Here is a 21,028-nt window from a genome sequence, read left to right as displayed (position 1 = left end):
GGTATTGCCCTGAAGCTCAGCACCAGGACACAGGTGAGTGAGAGTGGAATGGGTGTTGTGGGGAGGTTTTCGCTGGTCGGGTTGGGGTGGTAGGGGGAGAAAAGAAGGGGGTCAGAGGCAAGGGCATGGGGGTGGCTTTCAGTGCAACCCTCCTTTCCTTCCTGATGCTGTGTCCCTTGATCAGGCACAGAGTACTTGTCAATGAGGGACCCCCACCCACCCCACAGTAAGGTTTGTTGGACAGCTTTTGGAGGGGGGGATGCCGTGGGAATTTGGGTGAATCCCTGAGCCACCACTAAATTTCGATGACCTCGTGGATAATTGGCCTTAAGTGGCTCATCAATTAGCCTAATTGGCATTCCACTGCTGGAGGCAGCTGGGATTTCCCACATTGGGCAGTTCCCACCTCGGCCCCAAATGTCACAATGCCTGCTCTGGTGAGCTGTACAAAATCCAGCCCATAGATTTAAAACAAGTGAAGGAGGCACCTATTACCTCTGCTTCACTGTATTAACTCCACATTATTACAATTATACAGCTCTTCCTTAAGGTTTTCCCTGCCCGGTTGATGCTCTGTAACTACAAAGCTGAAAAAAGAAATCTTTTTATGATGAGCTTCCATCTCACTGAGGGAGGCTTCAGGCCAATTTACATCCAACAAGCTGGCCTGAAAACTCTGCTCACAGTTTGACAGCTGTGACAATCAACAACGTTCCAAATAAAACAACCCACAACATTCTTAAAAAGGTAAATTTGTGCGATCTTCCAATGTTAATGTGTCCTTTAAAATACTTCTAGGAACTGAATCTGGATCCTCATTTTCACCAAAAACTAATCAGTTCTCCTTGGGCTATACCCTATCTGTGTATCAAGTTTCATTGAAATCCAGCCACTAGTTTTTGAGATCTGTTGTTTACAGGCAAACAGCCAAACCAACCAACTGGCCTACACTGGCAAAAAATGCCTAGGAGTGACAATGTTAGAAATGCAGGTCCCTTTGAGTAAACCAGGACAAGCTTCAGAGTGAATTGAGGGCAGGTGATGCTCATTGAAGTCTGTAATTAAGAGTTGGGTTTTTACCAAGTAAGTGGATTTTTGCTTCTGGACATGAAAAGAATCCAAGAGGGAAGAAAGGCAACTGGTTTTTGTATTGAACTGTAGTTTCACAATGAAACAGCTGTGATTCACAGAATGTCTTCTGCTGCTTGATTCGGTAAATGGATATCCACCTCTTTCACAAGGGGGAGATGAGATTTCTTTTTAATCAACAAGTTGTTAGGATTTGGAATATATCTCCTGAAAGGGCAGTGGGAGCAGATTCTGTGGTAACAGGTGATCTCTACACCTGAAATTTCAAATTTTCTTTTCAGGTTCTATTCCGGACAGTAGCTATGATGGTTCCTAACTATGCACTGATAGCTGAAATCTCTCTCTACTCGTATGGCTTCCTCAATGCCAAGCCGTTATCTGTGAAAATAGTGATGACTTATAGGTTATGTTCAGAGCAACTTTCATCGCAGTTCCACTATGACTATGGCATGCGTGCAGTGAAAGCTGTTTTAGTTGCAGCTGGCAACTTAAAGCTGAAGTTCCCTTCAGAGAATGAAGATGTTCTGGTAAGTTGTGAAGAAAGTATATTTCAAGATAAGGAGCAAAATATTGTGGAGGCTGCGAATTTGGTTCCTAGCTTTTTCTCGTTTTATTTCAATCAACAGACCAGGCAGCATCTGTCAAGAGAAACACAAGGTTAAATGAGAATTGAGGCATAATAGTAATGTCACTGGACCAGTAATCCAGAGGCCCAGGCTAATGCTTTGAGGGTACAGGTTAAAATCCTGCCACAGCAGCTTGTGGAATTTAAATTCAATTAAGAAATCTGGAATATGCAACTAGTGATGGTGCATACCAGTGATAATAACCATGAAACTATCATCGACTATCGTTAAAAACCCACCTGGTTCACTAATGTCCTTTAGGGAAGGAAATCTGCCATCCTTACCTGGTCTGGCCTACATGTGACTTCAGATCTGCAGCAATGTAGTTGAATCTTAACTGCTCTCTGAAATGGCTCAGTAAGCCACTCAGTTCAAGGGCAATTTGGGATGGGCAACAAATGCAGGCCTTGACAGCTATGTCCACATCCTGTGAAAGAATTTAAAAAATGATTTTTATTTGATGTGTAGGTTAGATTTATCTCAATCACTATCGGAGGCCAGGAAGAGCCAGGTAGAACATTTTTATTTACAGCTGTGAAGCAGATTTGACACATAATGAACAAGTGAAGAGCGCACTCAGTAGACTGCATACCTCTGCCAGGCTATATTAACTCAACATAATTATAATTATGCAGCTCTTCCTTGAGGCTTTTCCCCAACCTGTCCGATGCTTTGTAACTACAAACCTGAAAAAAATAAATCTTTTTATTAAGAGCTTTCATCTCACTGAGGAGCCTTCAGACCAATCCACATCCAACAACCTGCTCTAAAAACTCTGCTCATGAGTTGACAGCTGTGACAAATTCTACTCGAGCAGCTGAGATAATCCACAACATTCTAAAACTATCAGCAACATTCTAAATAAAACAACCTACAACGTTCTTTAAAAAGTCAATTCACCCTATCTCTCAATGTTAACAGATCCTTTAAAAAAAAATTCCAGGATCTGGATCCTTATCTTTGCCAAAAACTAATCAGTTCTTACTTGGACCATACCCCATCTGTTTTGTCGAAATCCATCCATTATTTTTTTGAAATATGTAGGTAAACAGACTAACAAACTGGGTGAAAACATTCGGACGTAATGACACAGTGTCGAAAAGTACCTTAGAGCTCATGGATTTTGTTTTTCTATTTTGGTAGTTTTTGAGATGCAAAATAACATTTCTGGTATTCCTGTGGATTTTAACTGACCAATCATCACTTAAAATTCCAATGTTCAATCACCTGTGTAAATGCTTATTCTCAAGCATTCAAATTGCATAAGAGTAGTTAAAAGTACAACCATTGTACTGCTATATAAAGTCCAGTTAAAAATGCTTTCTTGTAATTACATGGGAACACAAGTAGGTTATTTAGCTCCTCCAGCCTGTTACGCATTCAGTGAGATCATGGCTGATCTGTGATTTAACTCCATATACCCTTTGCTCTCTATCCCTTTTATGAATCGAAATCTATCAATCTCAGTTTTAAAATGGAGCAGGAGTAAGCCACTTGGTCCTTCAAGCCTGCTCCGCCGTTCAATAAGATCATGGCTGATCTGATTATAACCTCCCGTCTACCTCCCCAATAACCATTCATCCCCTTGCTAATCCAGAAGCTAACTAGCTCTGCCTTAAAAATATTCAAAGACCCTGCTTCCACTGCCTTTTGAGGAAGAGAGTTCTAAAGACTCTCAACTGAGAAAAAGATTCTCCTCATCTCTGCCTTAAATGAGCAACCCCATATTTTTAAACCATGACCTCTAGTTCTAGATTCTCCCACAAGAAGAAACATCCTCTCCACATCCACTTTGTCAAGTCCCCTTAGGATCTTAAAGGTTTCAATCAAGTCCACTCTCCCTCTTTTAAACTCCAGTGGATACAAACCTAACTTGTTGAATCATTCCTCATAAGACAGCTTGCCCATTCCTGGTATTAGTCTAGTAAACCTTCTCTGAACTGCTTCCAATGCATTTACATCTTACTGTGCACAGTACTCCAGATGTGGTCTCACCAGTGCCCTGTACAACTGAAGCATAACCTCCCTACTTTAGTATTCAATTCCCCTTACAATAAATGATAACATTCTATTAGCTTTCCTAATTACTTACTGTATCTGCATAATAGCCTTTTGTGATGCACTGGGACACCCAGATCCCTCTGAATCTCAGAACTCTGCAATCTCTCAACATTTAGATGATATGCTTTTGCATTCTTCTTGCCAAAATGTACAATTTCACATTTGCCCACATTACACTCTATTTGCCCACTCACTTAACCTATCAATGTCACACTGCAGTTTGTGGAAGAAAGTTCCAAACTCCTACTACCCTTTGCATGTCGAAGTGTTTCCTAGGTTCATTCCTGAAAGGCCAGATTCTAGTTTTTAGGCTATGTCCACTAGTCCTAGATTCTCCAGTCCGTGGAAATAGTTTCTCCCTATCTGCCTTATCAGAGCTCCTTAATATTTTGAATACTTTGATTAAATTGCTCCTAATCTTCTAAAGCCCAGGGAATACAGCCCCATTTTGTGTAATCTTTCCTCATAACTTAACCCTTGGAGTTCAGGTATCATTCTTGTAAATCTATGCTGCACACCCTACAAGGCCAGCATATCCTTCCTAAGGTATGGTGCTCAGAACTGAACACAGTACTTCAGGAATGGTTTTTACACAGTTTTTTTATAGCTGCAGCATGACTTCCAACCTCTTATATTTTAATCCTGTAGATATAAAGGCCAGCATTTCATTAGCCTTTTTAAAAATTACTTTTATTACTTATCCATGGCATTTTAATGACCTAATCCCTTTGACCTCCACTGTTTCCAGATTTTCACCATATGGAAAGTACTTTGGTCTATTCTTTTTAGGTCCAAAGTGGATGACTTCTTGCTTGCCCAAGTTGAAATCCATTTGCCACTGTTTTGCCCATCAATTAATCTATTAATATTACTTCACAATTTTATGCTTCCACTTACACTGCTTACAAAGCTGCCTATCTTTGCGTTATTAGCAAACTTAGGTATATGGCTCTTTATCACATCATCTAAGTTGTTAATAAATACAGCAAACAATTGAGACTCCAACACAGATCCCTGTGGGATGCTAGCCACATCCTGTTAATTAGAGTACCTGCCATTATCCCTACTCTCTGTTTCCTGCCATTCAGCTCAACTCTAAATCAAATCGACAATTTGCCCTCAATTCCATGAGCTTCAGCTTTAGCTAACATCTCTTTTGAACGCCATATAAATTAACATCTGTATACATTCCCCTGTTCACTACTTTAGTCACCTCTTGAAAAAAATTAATTGGATTTATCAGGCATGACCTGCCCTCTACAAATCTATGTGGACTTTCTCTGATCAGCCAAAAATCTTAAAGGTGTCCATCCTTAATTATAGACTCTAGAAATTTCCTGACAACAGATGTGAGGCTAACTAGTCTAAAATTGATTTGTTTCTTTTTCTTATCCTCCTTAAATATCAGAGTGACTTGTGCAATTTTTCCAACATAAAGGAACTGTTCCTGAACCGTAAGAACTTTGGAGGATCATAGTTAGGCATCTGCAATGTTCTCACCTACCTCCTTTTAAAACCCTAGGATAAAAATCATCTGGTCTTGGGAACTTGCCACTGTTTAGTGCTATTACATTTTTTTCCATTACTGTTAATTTGCTTATGTTACCTGATGAAAGGATCTACATAAGCTTGAAGGCCTGTGCTTATCCAATTCTACTTCCTGTATTTCATCAAATGGTAAATATTGTTAGGAGACCTATTTTTGTGTTTTATTTAAATGATAAATTACTTTATATTTTAGTGGCAAGTAACGTTGTTATTTATCCTGTAAAAATGTGTTTCCATTTGTATTTTGTCCAGTCTTTAATGGTTTTGTTTAAAAAAATTTGAAAGCCACATATTTCCATTTTGTCTTTTAGTTGCTGCGATCAATCAAGGATGTGAATGAGCCCAAGTTCCTGTCACATGATATTCCATTGTTCAATGGTATCACAAGTGATCTGTTTCCAGGTGTTGAACTCCCTGAAGCTGATTACCGGGTAGGGATTTTTTCCGTGATTATGTAATTTGAATCAAATGCCTGGAAATTAAATTTATTTATGCTAACAGATCATGATGCGAAAAATCCCAATGAATATAATTTTCTTTTACTATGGCCCCATGAATTCTTGAAAAGTTATTTCCACTCTTTTTTACTAGATCTTTTTTCGCTCGGATCCTTCACCTTCTATAAATAAATTAATACTTGTGTTTTTTTATAATTTAGCTTTTCCTTGAGTGCACCATTGAATGCTGCAATAAACAGGGTGTTCAGCCAGTGAAGCCTTTCCTGGGCAAAATGATCCAAACCTATGAAATGATGATTGTGAGACATGGGTGAGTGAGAACAAAAAAAGTTTTTCAGCTTTGTATAAAATCATTGAAATAATCTCTTTATAACTTGATCATTTATGGTAGCTCTGAGAAGCAAAAGTATTTCACCTATTTCAGCTATTAGATGTAACAAAACTACAACTCGAATTTATATTGTACTTCTCATAGAGAACAACTTCCAAACAGGTTGTCACTCGCGAAATAAAAGCTGAAAAATAAAAAAAGTTAGATTGAAGAAACAAAGGCATAATTAAAGAGCAGGGTTTTAAGAAAGCCTTTGAAGATAAAAAGGGTGCTGACAAGAAATTGACATTTTGAAGGAAGTTCTGGAACATGGGGAAAATGCTGGCTAAATGGACAATGATCAGTAGTGGAACAGAGTGCCACTCCCATGCTCTTGTTTAAAATAGTGTCATGTTATCTTTTACATCCACCTGAGAGGGGAGACTTGGTCTTAGTGTAACGTCTCGTCCGAAAGAGGGGACTTCGACAATGCAACACCTCAGTACTGCAATGGAGTGTCAGCCAGGATTGCTCTACTCAAGTTCTGCAGTGTGATTCAAACCCACAATCTTCTGACTCAGATACTAACAACTAAGCCACGGCTAACTAACAAGGATTGTGAGACTGCTGCTGGAGTACTGGGGATGGTAGGGATTGTTCAGTAGGAAGTGCTGGTTAAATGGCCACAAACAGAGGCATTGCTGCCAATTCAAAAGACCTCCTCCTGATTTTTTTTCATTTTTTCATGCGATGTGACCAGAACTTGCAGGGTCAGCATTTGTTGCCCATCTCTAATTGCCCTTGCGAAGATGGTGGAGAGTCATCTTCTTGAACCACTGCAGTTCAGCTGGTGTAGGTACATACACCGTGCTGTTAGGTAGGGAGTTCTGCGTTTTTGACCCAACAACAATGAAGAAACCTTAATATAGCTCCAAGTAAAGATGGTGTGTGGCTTGGAGGGGAACTTGCAGGTGATGATATTCTCAAGTGCTGCCCTTGTCCTTCTAGGTCGTGGAGGTTGTAAGTTTGGAAGGTACTGTCAAAGGAGGCTTGGCAAGTTGCTGCAGTGCATCTTGCTAATAGTACACTCTGCTGTCACTGTGCATCGGTGATGAGGGAGTGACTGTTTAGGGAACCGATCAAATGGGCTGCTTTGTCCTGAACGGTGTTGAGCTTCTTGAGTGTTGTTGGAGCTGCACTCATCCATGCAATTGGAGGGAATTCCATTGCAGTCTTGACTTGTGCCTTGCAGTTGTTGGACAGGCTTTGGGGAGTCAGGAGATGAGTTACTCACTGCAGAATTCCCAGCCTCTGACCTGCTCTTGTTGCATTTCTATGGGTAGTCCAATTAAATTCCTGGTTAATGGTAACTCCCAAGATGTTAATAGTGGGGGATTCAGCGACGTTGAATGTCAAGGATAGATGGTTAGACTCTGTCATGCTGGGGATGGTCATTGCCTTGCACTTGTGTGGTGCGAATGTTATTTGCTACTTATCAGCCCAAGCCTGAATTGTGTCAAGGTATTGCAGTATATGGATACCGACTGCTTCAGTATCTGAGGAATCAAAAATAGTACTGTGCAGTCATCAGTGAACATGCCCCCTTCTGACCTTATGATGGAAGAAAGTTCATTGGTGAAACAGCTGAATATGGTTGAGCTAGGATCTATTATGAGGAACTGCTGCAGCTATGTTTTGAGTTGAGATGATTGGCCTCCAATAACCGTAACCATCTTCCTTTGTGCTAGGTATGACTCTAACCAGTGGAACATTCTCCACCTGATTCTCATTAACTTCAATTTTGCAAAGGCTCCTTCATGCCACACTTGTCAAATGCTGCCTTGATGTCAAGGGAAGTAATTCTTACCACATCTCTTGAATTCAGCTCTTTTGCAAAAATCTCTTGGTCTGCTGCACTCACCAGCATGTGTTTCAAGTCCTGTCATATAGAATCATGGAATAACACTCCACAGAAGGAGGCATGCAGCCCATCAAGTCTTCTCTGGCTCTTTCAAAGACCAGCCCAGTTAGCTTTGCTCTTTCCCCATGTCATCTAAATTTTTTCTCCTTCAACTATTTATCCAATTCCCTTTTGATGGCCATTATTGATGCTGTATTAGGGGGAGACAGTGGTATAGTGGTATGGTCACTGGACTAGTATTCCAGAGACCCAGGGTAATGCTCTGGGGACCTGGGTTCAAAAATCCTACCATGGCAGATGGTGAAATTTGAATTCAATAAAAATCTGGAATTATAGGTCTGTTGACACAAAACCATTGCCGATTGTTGCAAAAACCCATCTGGCTCACTAATTTCCTTAGGGAAGGAAATCTGCCACCCTTACCTGGTCTGGCCTGCATGTGACTCACAGCAATGCGGTTGACTCTGAAATGACCTCTGAACAGGGGCAATTCATGGGCAGTAAATGCTGGCCTAGGCAGTGACACCTACATCCCATGGATGAATAACAAAAAAACACATTCTCAGGCTGTCTGTTCCCCAAATCCCAACAAAACTTTTTCTCATTTTGTCTCTGATTATTTTTGCCAATCACCGTAAATCTATGCCCTCTGGTTATCAGCTAATGAAAACATTTCTCTTCACTTAATCCCTTCATGATTTTAAATGCCCCTATCAAGCCTGCTGTTATTCTTCTCTGCCCTGAGAACATCTCTAGCTTCTTCAGTCTATCCACATAACTGTTGTCTCTCATCCATTCTAGTAAATTTCTTCCGTACTCAATGCAAAGCCTTCATGTCCTTCCTAAAGTTTGACTCCCAAATTGGAACACAATATCCTTGCTGAGCCCTAACCAGTGTTTTATATAGGTTCGGCATTAGTCCCTGGCATTCATACTCCTCTGAAAACGCTCTTACTGTTACCATGCCTATAGAAAACTTTTGTTTTTTTGTGCTAGCCGTCAATCTATTCTCATACTGTCTCTTTGTCCTATGCTTCCTTTTTCACTTGTCTTCTGTACTTCTTATATTCATCCTGATTTTCCCTTCTATTATCAGGTTGACATCTACCATATGCCCCTTTTGTCTGCTCCATTCTAATCTCTAACTTTTCACCATTCAGGAATTCTGACTCTGGTTTCCCCCTTGCATGAATATACCTAGACTGTACATGAACCATCTCTGTTTTAAAGGTTGCTCTTCGCTCTGTTACATTTCTGCTTTTCAGTCTTTGACTCCTATTTAACTTGTGTCCTCCATGTTTGTAGTGACAAGGATATGGTTCATAGACTTCTCCAGCATACATTATCTGAAATGATACTACTTGCACATAAGATCTTTCAAAAGACTTGGGCCCTGATGTCCTGGTCCTTGGGATCCTCAGCTGAGAACACTTTTTTTCAGTCTCGAGGGAGAGACTGTTGTTTCCTCATTATTCCACCCAACCTCCTGCTATTTATTTTTTCCTAGGTCGGTGTGTCATAGCTAATGCTTGAATAAATAAGCTACCATGATGTATTTGGATCAATCCGTGCAGAAACAGATACCATAGAGCTTATAGGCTCCTGATCAGATTTATTTTTTCCCTACAAGCTCAACCCCTTATAAGGATACAATGGACATAAAATTTGGGATGGTGCTGTTTGAATTATGTCTCAAAAAAGGTGACTGAACAACGGTAGGAGACATATCAAGTAATCAGAACTTATTACTGGACTTGTAACATGCCATACTTCAAATACTGGGCAGTCTGTAAGGTTGATCAGGGACCTGCATGAACAGATGGTTGCCATCACTAATTAGCTTGAAGTCTGCCATCAATATCTCTCAGACTATCCAAAATGCTGTGCATCCACATTTCGGGCACCAATCATACTGGATGACATTTTGGTGAGGGCATTAGGACCGTGCACTGGAAATCTGCAGAGCAGGCATATAGTTACAGCAGTCACTGTGTAAAGCTTATTTGATGCTAGCCCTGCCAATTTCAATGTCACGCCTCCAGCTAATGCCCTCCCTTAAACAACCAAAGCTGAACATGCGCTCAGCAGCAGGAAGTGCTCCCTATCAGTGTTATTTATAGGAATCATCAACAATCTTGATCTTAGTTGCTGACTGATTTCTACTGCCTCTGCCTGCATTTATAGAAATGCTTTTAGTTTTCTAGGGAATGTTGCTGCATGTGGCTTCTGACTTCAAAGGTTCTAATTAGACCATTTGCTCCCGGTTGTAGGTATTGTAGTTACCATCCCTCTTGGCCTGCAGCACAAAAGAGGACAAGCTGCTCTCAGAAGGAGGAGGATGGGGAGAAAGACCTAAGCCAGCAATAGTGTGTTTAAAATGCCTATTTTACAAAGGAGGTGCTCACTGAAAACTCACTGAAATCTTGTAGACAGATCTGCAGCCTTAAAGTAGGACAAGGCCAATGCTACTAGTGGCAATGGAGGTGACCGTGGCCATGAATTTCTTCATTTCAGGATACTTCTATGTTGGAGCATGTGACATCTGTAACACCTCCCGGTTTGCTATCCAGGCTTGCATTAGGGAGATGACTGACACTTTTTATATCAGGGGAAGGGAGTATGTTCTATTTACTCTGACCAGAAAGAAGCAGGTGGAGCATGCACATGGCTTTCCCAGAACAACAGGCTTCCCCAGGATGCAGTATGCCATTGACTCTAAAATGATGCGGGGTCCCGCTCCCTAAATCAGCAGTTGGTGTGTGAGCATGCACAGCACACCGTGCAGTTGAATGCCCCAGTATCCTGGCAGCAGTCATGATGCCTTTTATTCTGCTGGTCCCTCAGTATTTGAGCCACCTGGGTGACAAAAGCTACCTGCTGACCACCTGGCTAATGACTCCAATGTGCAACCCAAGTACCTGTGGGCAGCATGTGTATAGCAAGAGCCACACTGCCATATGCAGAATCATTGAGCAGACCTTGGGGTGCTCAAGCAATGGTTCTGCTGCCTGCAACACTCTCTATCTGCCAGAGTGATTCGTTGCAGTCTGCTGCATCCTGTATAACCTTGCCATCATGCAGCCTTTGCAACCAGGGATACAGAGCAGAGGAAAAGTAGGAGCAGGAAGAAGAGAGAAGGCAACAAACACATTCCCTTTTTGACCGGGCTGTCCGAAGTCACCTGATATGATGTGAAACCAGCCCCAAATCCCCATTCTACAACAGAGACACAATTTACCTTCCCTCTGCCACTGACCATCACAGCATTCTGTTGGCTACAATGCTGAAATAAAAGCCACCACAAAACAAACCAAATTTATCTAACAACCTATCTAATATTCCGTACAGAAGTGTACTAATCATCCTTAATGCATTTCCTTAGTGCCTGTCTTATGGATGCCTTTGCCTGTCTGAGTTCTTCTCAGAGTGCTACTCAAGTTGCTGCAGTATAGCTGGAAGGCTGCTGACTTTCAATGAGGGAGACTGCAGATGGCCTTTGGTAATCCTCAAGCAGCTCTGGGCCAAAAGGAACTGCTTCAGACTGCAACACCTCTACATAGGTAGCAGCAGTCTGGGCTGGCTGGTTAACTGGTAACAGCAAATGTACTGACAGAATGGTAGTGCTAGGAAGATGAATGCTGTCATCCCAAGCGAGAACAGCAGGTTTCTGCTCAATGGAACCTCAGCCACTCCCCCAGGAAAGCATCACAACAATCCTAGAAATCTGCTGGAGGACAAATTGCTAGAATGCTGGGAGATCCTGCTACCCACTATGAGTACTGGCACCATAACTTAAGAATTAGGAGCATGAGTAGACCGTATGCCTCCTTAAGCCTGCCCTGCCATTCACTATAATCATGGCTGATCTTCTGCCTCAATTCCCCATATCCCTTGATTCTATAAATAATCAAAAATCTATCTATCTGAGCCATGGTGTTTTTGACAGTAGTCTGTATGGTGACAAGCTGAGATTTCACGATCTCAATTTGAACTTCCATTGCTGCACTCGGAATATTGCATGCCTTCTGATTTTTTGCAATTGAAGATGAGATACCGGCTCTCAGACACTGCAAGTGTCCTGTAAGTGTGCTAATGAAGTTGACTACCAGTTCCATGCTGAGAAGGATTGGCTCCAAGGTTTTTGCAGAGCCCAGTGCTAAGTCAGTGCCAGACTCCTTTTGACTCTATGCACCTTGATAGTGAAAGAGGTTTTTGGCAGGCCTACCAATGCACCAAGTATTACATTGTGCATACCCATCATCTTTTTTTCCATCTCATCAAAGTCCTCGCCTAAGTCCTCTGCAGCAGAACTTGTGTGAGACCTTGTCCTCTGGGGTGCTGGCACTCACATGACCCTATTCCCCATTGTCACCGCAGGTCACTTGTGTCCAATGACACACTACTTACAAATTCTACCTCCATCTCTAGCTCTAAAGAATGCCCAATGTCAGTAATTGTGCTGGTGCCTGCAAATGTAAGATCAAGTGACAATATTTCATCATCATCAGTTTCCTGCTGCTCTTGGACTTCATGTTCCCATGCCATTGCCTGGCCAATTGGCAATTTTTGGGTATCTGGAAAGAGAAAAGCACAAAGGTGAGAGAAATGCAGGCTTATGCCACCTGTAGCTTATGAATCAGAAGAGATTGTGGAATGTGGGAGAAGTATGTATTAAGTAGGAACACACCATCATCTAAGATTTTAGCCTCATTGCTGGTGACAGCCTCAGTCATGGTCATTCCATTGTTGACCAGCACCATCTCTTTGATGGTACAGGACATGCAGCCATGCCTGACTCCTGCTGGTTAGGTGTTGCTGCCTGCAATTATGTGCCAACTTGTCCTGCAAGAGAAAGGGAAGTGTGTCAGTGATTATATCTTGCCTTTTAAAACAGGTAAACATCAACCCTTTAAGAACAGCTGTCTTATTGGTTACCCAGTCAATTGTAATCTTCTCTCTTCAAACCATTCTCATTAGCAACCTAATCTGGCAAAAAAATCCAAGGGCCAGTTTATTTCTGTTCCAGTGTGCTCACCAGGCTGTGCAGTGTGGCTATGGTGACAATTTGTCTGGATTTCAAAATTGTTGCTGTAAAGCAAAAATCATAGACATAACTTAAACATTATTTACCTAGATCTTCAGGTAATCACCATATCTGGTAGCCACAATGGTTTCTTGCTAAAATAAATGGGTAACCCTATACTGGGATCACTAATTTGTTGATTAGAATTTAAAACCTGATTATTGTAAACAAGATCTCAAGAAAAGGGAGACTGGAACACCAAGAATATATTGTCTTGAAGAGATATTAATCTCTATAGTGTTATTGGAATTTTTTTTTTAAGAGTTCCAGTGGGGTCTGTGTCTATGTGTGTGTCTTGATTGGATTGAAACCAGCTAATCTGGGTGCTTTGATATGTTGTAGTTTTTAGACGTTAATTAGGTAAATGTAAGGAGGGTAGAAGGTAAAGTGTAAATTTGCATTTGTTAAAAGAAACCATTCAAGACTGTGGCTGAAATCTTACACCAAGCTAGAAGTCACCAAGCAATGATTTTTTTCCCCAGCTTACTAATAAGATTGGCGGGATGAAAGGATGTTATTGTTAGAAGAGGTAAAGTTAAAAGCCTAGTGATGCAATGCAAAATTTACATTCAAAGAGAAAGATATGTATAAAGGAGATTAAGGTAGAGGCACTTTAAGATCCAACAAGTGTGAGAAGCCTCCAGCCTGTAAGTCTCAAGCTGCTGTCTGCAAGGACCCAGAGCTGAAAGAAACTCATTTTGAATACGACTGTCCAGAATGTGCCTTGCCAGGTGTCTGTTTAAGCCTGAGAGTTACTGTTGCCTTGACAGTGGTGTAACTTAGAGTCAGATTAATTAGGATTTTTTTTATAGTTATCATAGTAGTAATTTTGTAGACATATGTACGTGTTTACAATCTTACTTATATTAGTAAACGTTTAATTTAGTTTTATAAAAATCTCTTGAGATTCGGTGAACTGAATTCAAAGCCTGCATCTCAAAACATACAAATTACAAAAATGGGCTATGTTATTTCTAGCTTCCCTCTGGGATTTGAACAACTCCGTCTGTACCATCGGCTGTGTCATAATAATATCACTGTGTAAAACAAACTCATATAATTTATGCTATTTCCATTAAATAGATTCATGCTTGTTGGGGAGCCTTTTGCTGGAAAGACCAAGATTTTGCATGTGTTGGCAGACACATTGACACTTATGAATGAACGTGGTTTGAATGAGGAGGAAAGAGTTGTTTATCGAACTGTAAATCCAAAATCAATCACCATGGGCCAACTGTTTGGACAGTTTGATGTAGTTTCACATGAGGTGGGTAACCTATATCATTTCTTTTGCAAACTGACAATTTATGGAGGACACCCAGATACAACCTGCAGCCTTGTTTGAACAGAAATCACCACACTTAAAATTAGTCTTGAACAGAATAAAACGGAAAAAAATTAAATATAATGGCTAAGAATGAAAAAAGGGGGAAAAATCCTCATCGTTCTGTGTACTTTGGGATGGTTCTGTCTCTACAATGTTTTGTTGTTTTCATCAATGGATGTTCAGTACTGATTAGAAATTTTTTTTTTCAGCATCACTAGGTCAGGAGTTGAGATTTAACAGCCCAGTAACATGCTTTATTGAGATTTAGAGTGCTTTAATTCACAAACAACTGAATGCAGAGTCAGCAAGTTTTTATTATTATTTTCAGTTGCCTGCTTGGGTTACCATCTTCAGGGAGCCTCCCTAGTGCCTGATGTGTTTATCTGACTCTAGGGAATTAGTGTTTTTGAAAGTATCATTTCAAAAACATATTTGCTTGTAATCTTATCAGGTAAAAGTGGGCAAAAATACAAACAAATAATGTAACCAAGAAATAAAAGGGGAGACAAATTATTAAATTTTTTTGAAGTCGAACTCTGTAATCAAGATCAAAATTTCTTGTAAATTCCAAGCTAAATTTCCCAAAAATTATATAACTGTAGCCAAGAAGATGGGCAGACAGCATATTCCCAGGCTTCTTGCTATGACACAACATCCCAGAAATGTTCAAGATAATCATAATCATACTTTCCTCTCTGAGGAAAAGTGTTTGGCCTCTACTTAAATAAGTCAGCACCATTGAAAAATAGAGACATGTGGAGAATGATGAGGTGAATAAAAATACAAGCCAAAAATATAGTTAATATTAGCAAAATTAATTCAGTTTAATGAAATAACTTTATATTTATTTGTATATTTATAATTGGAGTAATTTTGCCTATAAATTACCAAATCAGCATATATTTATGCTTTATGTTTGATTTTCATTGAACTTTATTTTTCTAACATTTACAGTGGACTGATGGAATTGTTGCAAATACCTTCCGAGAATTTGCATCTGCAGACACCCCTGACCGTAAGTGGGTGATATTTGACGGACCAATTGATACCCTGTGGATTGAAAGCATGAACACAGTTCTGGATGATAACAAGAAGGTAGATCAATTTCTCAACAAAAATGTATGCTCTAATTCTTTACTGGACTAGATATTTTTATGATTTGACACAAGCTGATAAATCCAAATTGAATCAGATATCCACAGTGTGTTTATTGTTCAACAATAAGAACAACTTGCACTTATATAGAACATTTAATATAGAAAAAAGTCCCTAGGCATTTCACAGCTGCTTAATTAGAAAAAAATTGACACTGAGCCAAAGAAGTTGATAATAGGTGACTAGAAAATGTAGGTTTTAAGAAGAGTCTTTAGGTGAGAGAGGTAGAGGAACAGAAAGGTTTAGAGAGGTATTTCCAGAGCTTAGGGCCTACATGGCTGAAGGCACAGGAATTAATAGTGGAGTGAAGGGAATGGTGAATGCTCAGAGTTGGAGGAAAGCAGAGTTCTCAGACAGTTGCAGAACTGGAGGATGTTACAGAGATAGGAAGGGGCAAGGTATGAAGGGATTTAATTATATAAGATTTCTATTACATAACTTTACTTCTTTGTCATTGAGGTTAAGAGGACTATCGTGAAGTACAGAGAAGTGGAAGATTTATTTGAAATGAATGAAAATATTCAGCAATTTTAACCTCTTGTGCCCTGTAAGAATGGTGTGTGCAAGGGTCAAAATAAATAGAGTACATTCCTCCCTATTTGTACTGCACTCTTGCAAGCAGCTATTTTAACTCCTGGATTTCAGAAGGCATTAGAAATGCTTTCTGAAGGAGGTGAGGGTCTCGTAAATATTCAAAAGTCAGGGTCTAAAGTTGTCATTCAGATCCTGCAGCAATTTTAATGCTGGGTTATGCACAGTGCCAAGTATGGCAGGAAAAGCTGTTGCAAAACAGTTCCATGGAGAGAAGACGGTCACAAAAGTAGGGCCATAACTTGCTTGGAGGGGCAATCAGTGTTGGATTGCCATTCCGTACCCACTTACCTAAGCCAAATGTCTTTTGTGCCTGTCTCACCTGACCTCCTGACTCAGGCCGAGCGAGATCCAGGCAGCGCAGGTATTGTCTTACAATATCTCCCTCCACCTCCATCTCCCACTAATATAACAGCTGGAGACCAATCTATTGGGTCTGCCACCTGAAATCCATTTCCTGTTTGTAGTAATTTGGATTCTGATCAGAGACTTGCTGCAGAGATTGTAATGACCTACGCACATGCTGGTATGACCTTGCAAGCTTGGGCTCATCTGAAAGTTCCCTCCATCCCAACTTTACACTTGTCAAAATCGGAGCTTAAGACCCAGATTTTAATCCAGGGTCAGGTGTGCAGAGATGGAAGGATTCCTGGCTCTGTGAACCTGAACTTTAAAATTTGCTGCCCACAGTTCTGAATTTCATTCTGGGAACGAGCTGGATTAGAAATTGGGCATCCGCCCCCAGAACAAGTAAGGAGGCTGCCAGATGCGGAGGTGGGCTGGACGAAAGGTCTGTCTTTGTGCTCCAGCACTTGGTTCAATTAAATCAAAAAAGATTAACACAAAAACATACAGGGTAAGATAAAACAGAATAAGAGAGCTTATGACAGTCAGAAAAAGCTTAATACTGTAGAAAACCTAGAGGAGTATTGAAAGTACAGGGGTGAAGTAAAAAAGGAAATTAGGAAAGCAAAGAGGATACCAACAAAAAATATTGACAAGTAAAATCAAAGAAAACCCAAAGATGTTTTATCAGTACATTAAGAGCAAGAGAATAACTAGGGAAAGGGTAGGGCCTATCAGAGATGTACATGGTAACTTCTGCGTTGGTCTGAAGATGTGGACAGGGTTCTCAGAGAGTACTTTGTCTCTCTCGTCACTCAGGAGAAGGTTGGAGCAGATATTCTAGTTAAAGAGGAGTGTGAAATATTAGATAGAATAAGCATAATGAGAGAGGAAACACTGGAGGGACTGACATCCTTGAAGGTGGATAAATCACCAGGGCCAGATGGATTGTATCCCAGGCTGTTAAAGGAAGCCATGGAGGAAATAGTGGATGTTCTGAGGATCATTTTACATTCCTCACTGGATAAAGGTAGGGTACCAGAGGATTGGAGGTCTGCGAACGTTGTACCATTATTTAAAAAGGCTGCAAGGGATAGGCCAGAAAATTATAGGCCAGAATCTGACTTTGGTGGTGGGCAGATTATTGGAATCAATTCTGAAAGTCAGGATAAACTGTCGCTTAGAAAGGCATGGATTGATCAGGGATAATAAGCTTGGTTTTGTTAGGGGAAGATCGTGTCTTACAAGCATAATCAAATTTTTTCATTAAGTAACAAGAGGATTGATGAGGGTAGTGTAGTGGATGTTGCCTACATGGATTTTAGTACGGCTTTTGACAAGTTCCCACATGGCAGATTGTTCAGATGAGTGAGATCCCATGGGATACAGGGGATACAGGGGAAGGTGGTGAGTTGATCCAAAATTGACTCAGTGTCAAGAAACAAAAGGTAATGGGTGATCTATATTTTTGCAAATGTAAAGCAGTTTCCAGTGGCATTCCACAGGGCTCAGTGTTGGGGCCCTGGCTGTTTGTTGTATATCTTAATGATTTGGACTTCACAGCATCACAGAATCTTAACAGCATAGAAGGAGGCCATTTGGCCCATCGTGTCTGCACTGGCTATTCAAATGAGCACTATGATGCCATTGCCCTGCCTTTTCCCCATACCCTTGCACATTGTTTCTATTCAAATAGTCATGTAATTTCCTCTTGAATGCCTCGATTGAACCTGCCTCCACCACACTTCCAGGCAGTGCATTCCAGATCCGAGCTACTTGTTGTGTGAAAAACGTTTTTTCTCATGTCACACTTGCTTCTTTTGCAAGTCACTTTAATTCTGTGCCCTCTCATATTTGATCTTTTTACGAGTGGGGACAGCTTCTCCCTATCTACTCTGTCCAGCCCCCTCATGATTTTGAACATCTCTATCAAATCTCCTCTCAACTGCCTTCTCTCCTCTGAATAGTTCCAACCTCTCCAATCTATCCTCATAGCTGAAGTTTCTCATCCCTGGAATCATTCTTGTAAATCTCTTCTGCACTCTCTCCAATGTATTCAATTCCTTTCTATAATATGGTGCCCAGAACTGTACACAATATTCCTGCTGAGGTCTAATGGAGTGTCTTATATAAATATAGTATAACCTTTTTGCTTTTGTACTGTATGCCCCTATTAATAAAGCCCAGGATACTATATGCTTTAACTGCTCTCCACCTGTCCTGCCATCTTCAATGATCTATGCATATATACACCCAAATCTTTCTGCTCCCCCTTCAAAATTTCACCCCTTATTTCATATTGTCTGTCCATGTTCTTCCAAAATGCATCACCTCACACTTCTCCACATTGAACTTCATCTGCCACCTATCTGCTCACTCCACCATCTTGTCTATGTCCTCTTGAAGTTCCACACTGTCCTCCTCTCAGTTCACAACACTCCCAAGCTTCATATCATCCGCAAACTTTGAAATTGTCCCCTGCATTCCAAGATCTAGATCATTAATATATATCAGGAAAAGCAAGGGTCCCAATACCAACCCCTGGGGAACTCCTCTACAAACCTTCCTCTAGCCCGAAATATCCACTTACCATTACTCTCTGCTTCCTATTTTTCAGCCAATTTTGTATCCATGTTGCTACTGCCCCTTTTATTCCATGAGCAATAACTTCTCTCACAAGTTGCTTATGTGGCACTGTGTCAAATGCCTTTTCAAAGTTCATGTACACCACATCAACAGCATTATTCTCATTGACCTTTTCTGTTACCTCTTCAAAAAACTCCAGCAAATTGAATTAAACAGGATTTCACCTTTAGAAGTCCATGCTGGCTTTTCCTTATCAATGCATATTTTTCCATGTGACTACTAATTCCATCCTGAATAATTGTTTCTAGAATCTTGCCCACCAATGAAGTTAAACTGACTGGTCTGTAATTGCTGGGCTTATCCTTATGACCTTTTTTGAACAAGGGCATAATGTTTGCAATTCTCCAGTCCTCTGGCACCACTCCTGAGTCTAGGGAAGACTGAAAGATTATGGCCAGTGCCCCTGCAATTTCTACTCTCACTTCCTTCACTGTACTTGGATACATCTCATTTTGTCCCGGTGCCTCATCAACTTTAACTACCAACAGTCTATTTAACATTTCCTCCTTATCAATTTTGAACCCTTCTAGTGACCGAATTTCCTCGTCTGTCACCATGGCCTGAGTAGTATCTACCTCCTTGGTAAAGATGGATGCAAAGTATTCATTTAATACCTCAGCCATGGCCCCTTCATCCCTGTGTAAATTCCCTTTTAGGTCCCTAAGCGGCCCTACTCCTCCTTTAATCACCCTTTTACTATTTATATGCCCATAGAAGACTTTGGGATTCCTCTTCATGTTGGCTGCCAGTCTTTTCTCACTATCCCTCTTTGTTTCTCTAATATGCTTTTTCACCTCCCCTCTGAGCCTTCTATATTCCTCATGGTCCTCAATTGAATTTTCTACCTGACACCTGTCGTAAGCGTACTTTTTCTTCCTTATCTTAATTTCAATCTCTTTTTTTCATCCAGGGAGCTCTGGATTTGTTTGTCCTACCTTTCCCTTTCGATGGAATATACCTTGACTGTGCCCGAACCAATTCCTTTTTGAAGGTAGCCCATTGTTCAGCTACAGTTTTTCCTGCCACTCTTTCGTTAAAGTCTATTTGGCCCAGTTCCGTTCTTGCCCCATCAAAGTCGGCTCTTGTCCAGTTAATTATTTTTACTCTGGATTGCATGTAATCCTTTTCTATCATCATCCTAGAATGTACAATATAATGATCACTGCCTCCTAAATGTTCCTCCACTGACAGTTGATTTACTTGGCCCACCTCATTTCCAAGAACCAGGTCCAACAGCGCATCTTTTCTTGTTGGATTGGACACATACTGCTGTAGAAAATTCTCCTGAACATCATCTAGGAAATTTTGCCCCTCTCTGACCTTTACACTACCTCTGTCCCAGTCTAAATTCAGCTAATTAAAGTCCCCCATTACAACTACTCTATAATGCCTGCATCTTTCTGTAATTTCCCTGCAGATTATTTGTTCTTCTAAGTCCTTCTCAATATTTGGCGGTCTATAGACTACACCGAGCAATGTAATTGCACCCTTTTTGTTCCTTAGCTGTAGCCAAATTGATTCTCTCCTTGAACCCTCTGGGACATCCTCTTTCTCCAACATTGCAATGCTCTCCTTAACCAATACCGCCACCCTCTTCCTTTCCTTCCTTTCCTAACTCTTCTGAACATCTTGTACCAGGAATATTTAACACCCAGTTCTGCCCTTCCTTGAGCCAGGTCTCTGTTATCGCCATAACATCACATTTCTACATGGCAATAAGTGCCCGTAACTCCCCAATCTTATTTACTATACCCCATGCATTCACATACATGCATTGTAACCCTGATTTAGATTTTATTATTTTCTCCCTTACCCCGACTTTATCTATTAACTTACTATTCTCTATACTAGTGCTATCAGTCCCTCCA

At 40.7% G+C, this 21,028-nt stretch overlaps 1 protein-coding gene across 1 annotated transcript in view; it reads left to right on the top strand.

Moving 5' to 3' along the window:
- Positions 1 to 21,028, top strand: part of dnah12 (dynein, axonemal, heavy chain 12) — a 357,153-nt gene that overhangs the window by 148,736 nt on the left and 187,389 nt on the right. The window contains exons 28-32 of the mRNA XM_041191445.1: positions 1,371 to 1,616; positions 5,636 to 5,755; positions 5,983 to 6,092; positions 14,180 to 14,363; positions 15,378 to 15,518. Of these exons, the coding sequence (XP_041047379.1) occupies positions 1,371 to 1,616; positions 5,636 to 5,755; positions 5,983 to 6,092; positions 14,180 to 14,363; positions 15,378 to 15,518 (801 nt within the window). The remainder of the gene's footprint in view (positions 1 to 1,370; positions 1,617 to 5,635; positions 5,756 to 5,982; positions 6,093 to 14,179; positions 14,364 to 15,377; positions 15,519 to 21,028) is intronic.

The sequence above is a fragment of the Carcharodon carcharias genome, chromosome 7 (assembly GCF_017639515.1).
Source record: "Carcharodon carcharias isolate sCarCar2 chromosome 7, sCarCar2.pri, whole genome shotgun sequence".
Classification (NCBI taxonomy): domain Eukaryota; kingdom Metazoa; phylum Chordata; class Chondrichthyes; order Lamniformes; family Lamnidae; genus Carcharodon; species Carcharodon carcharias.
Note: the sequence above shows the minus strand (reverse complement) of the source record. Positions and strands in the feature narration are given on the sequence as shown.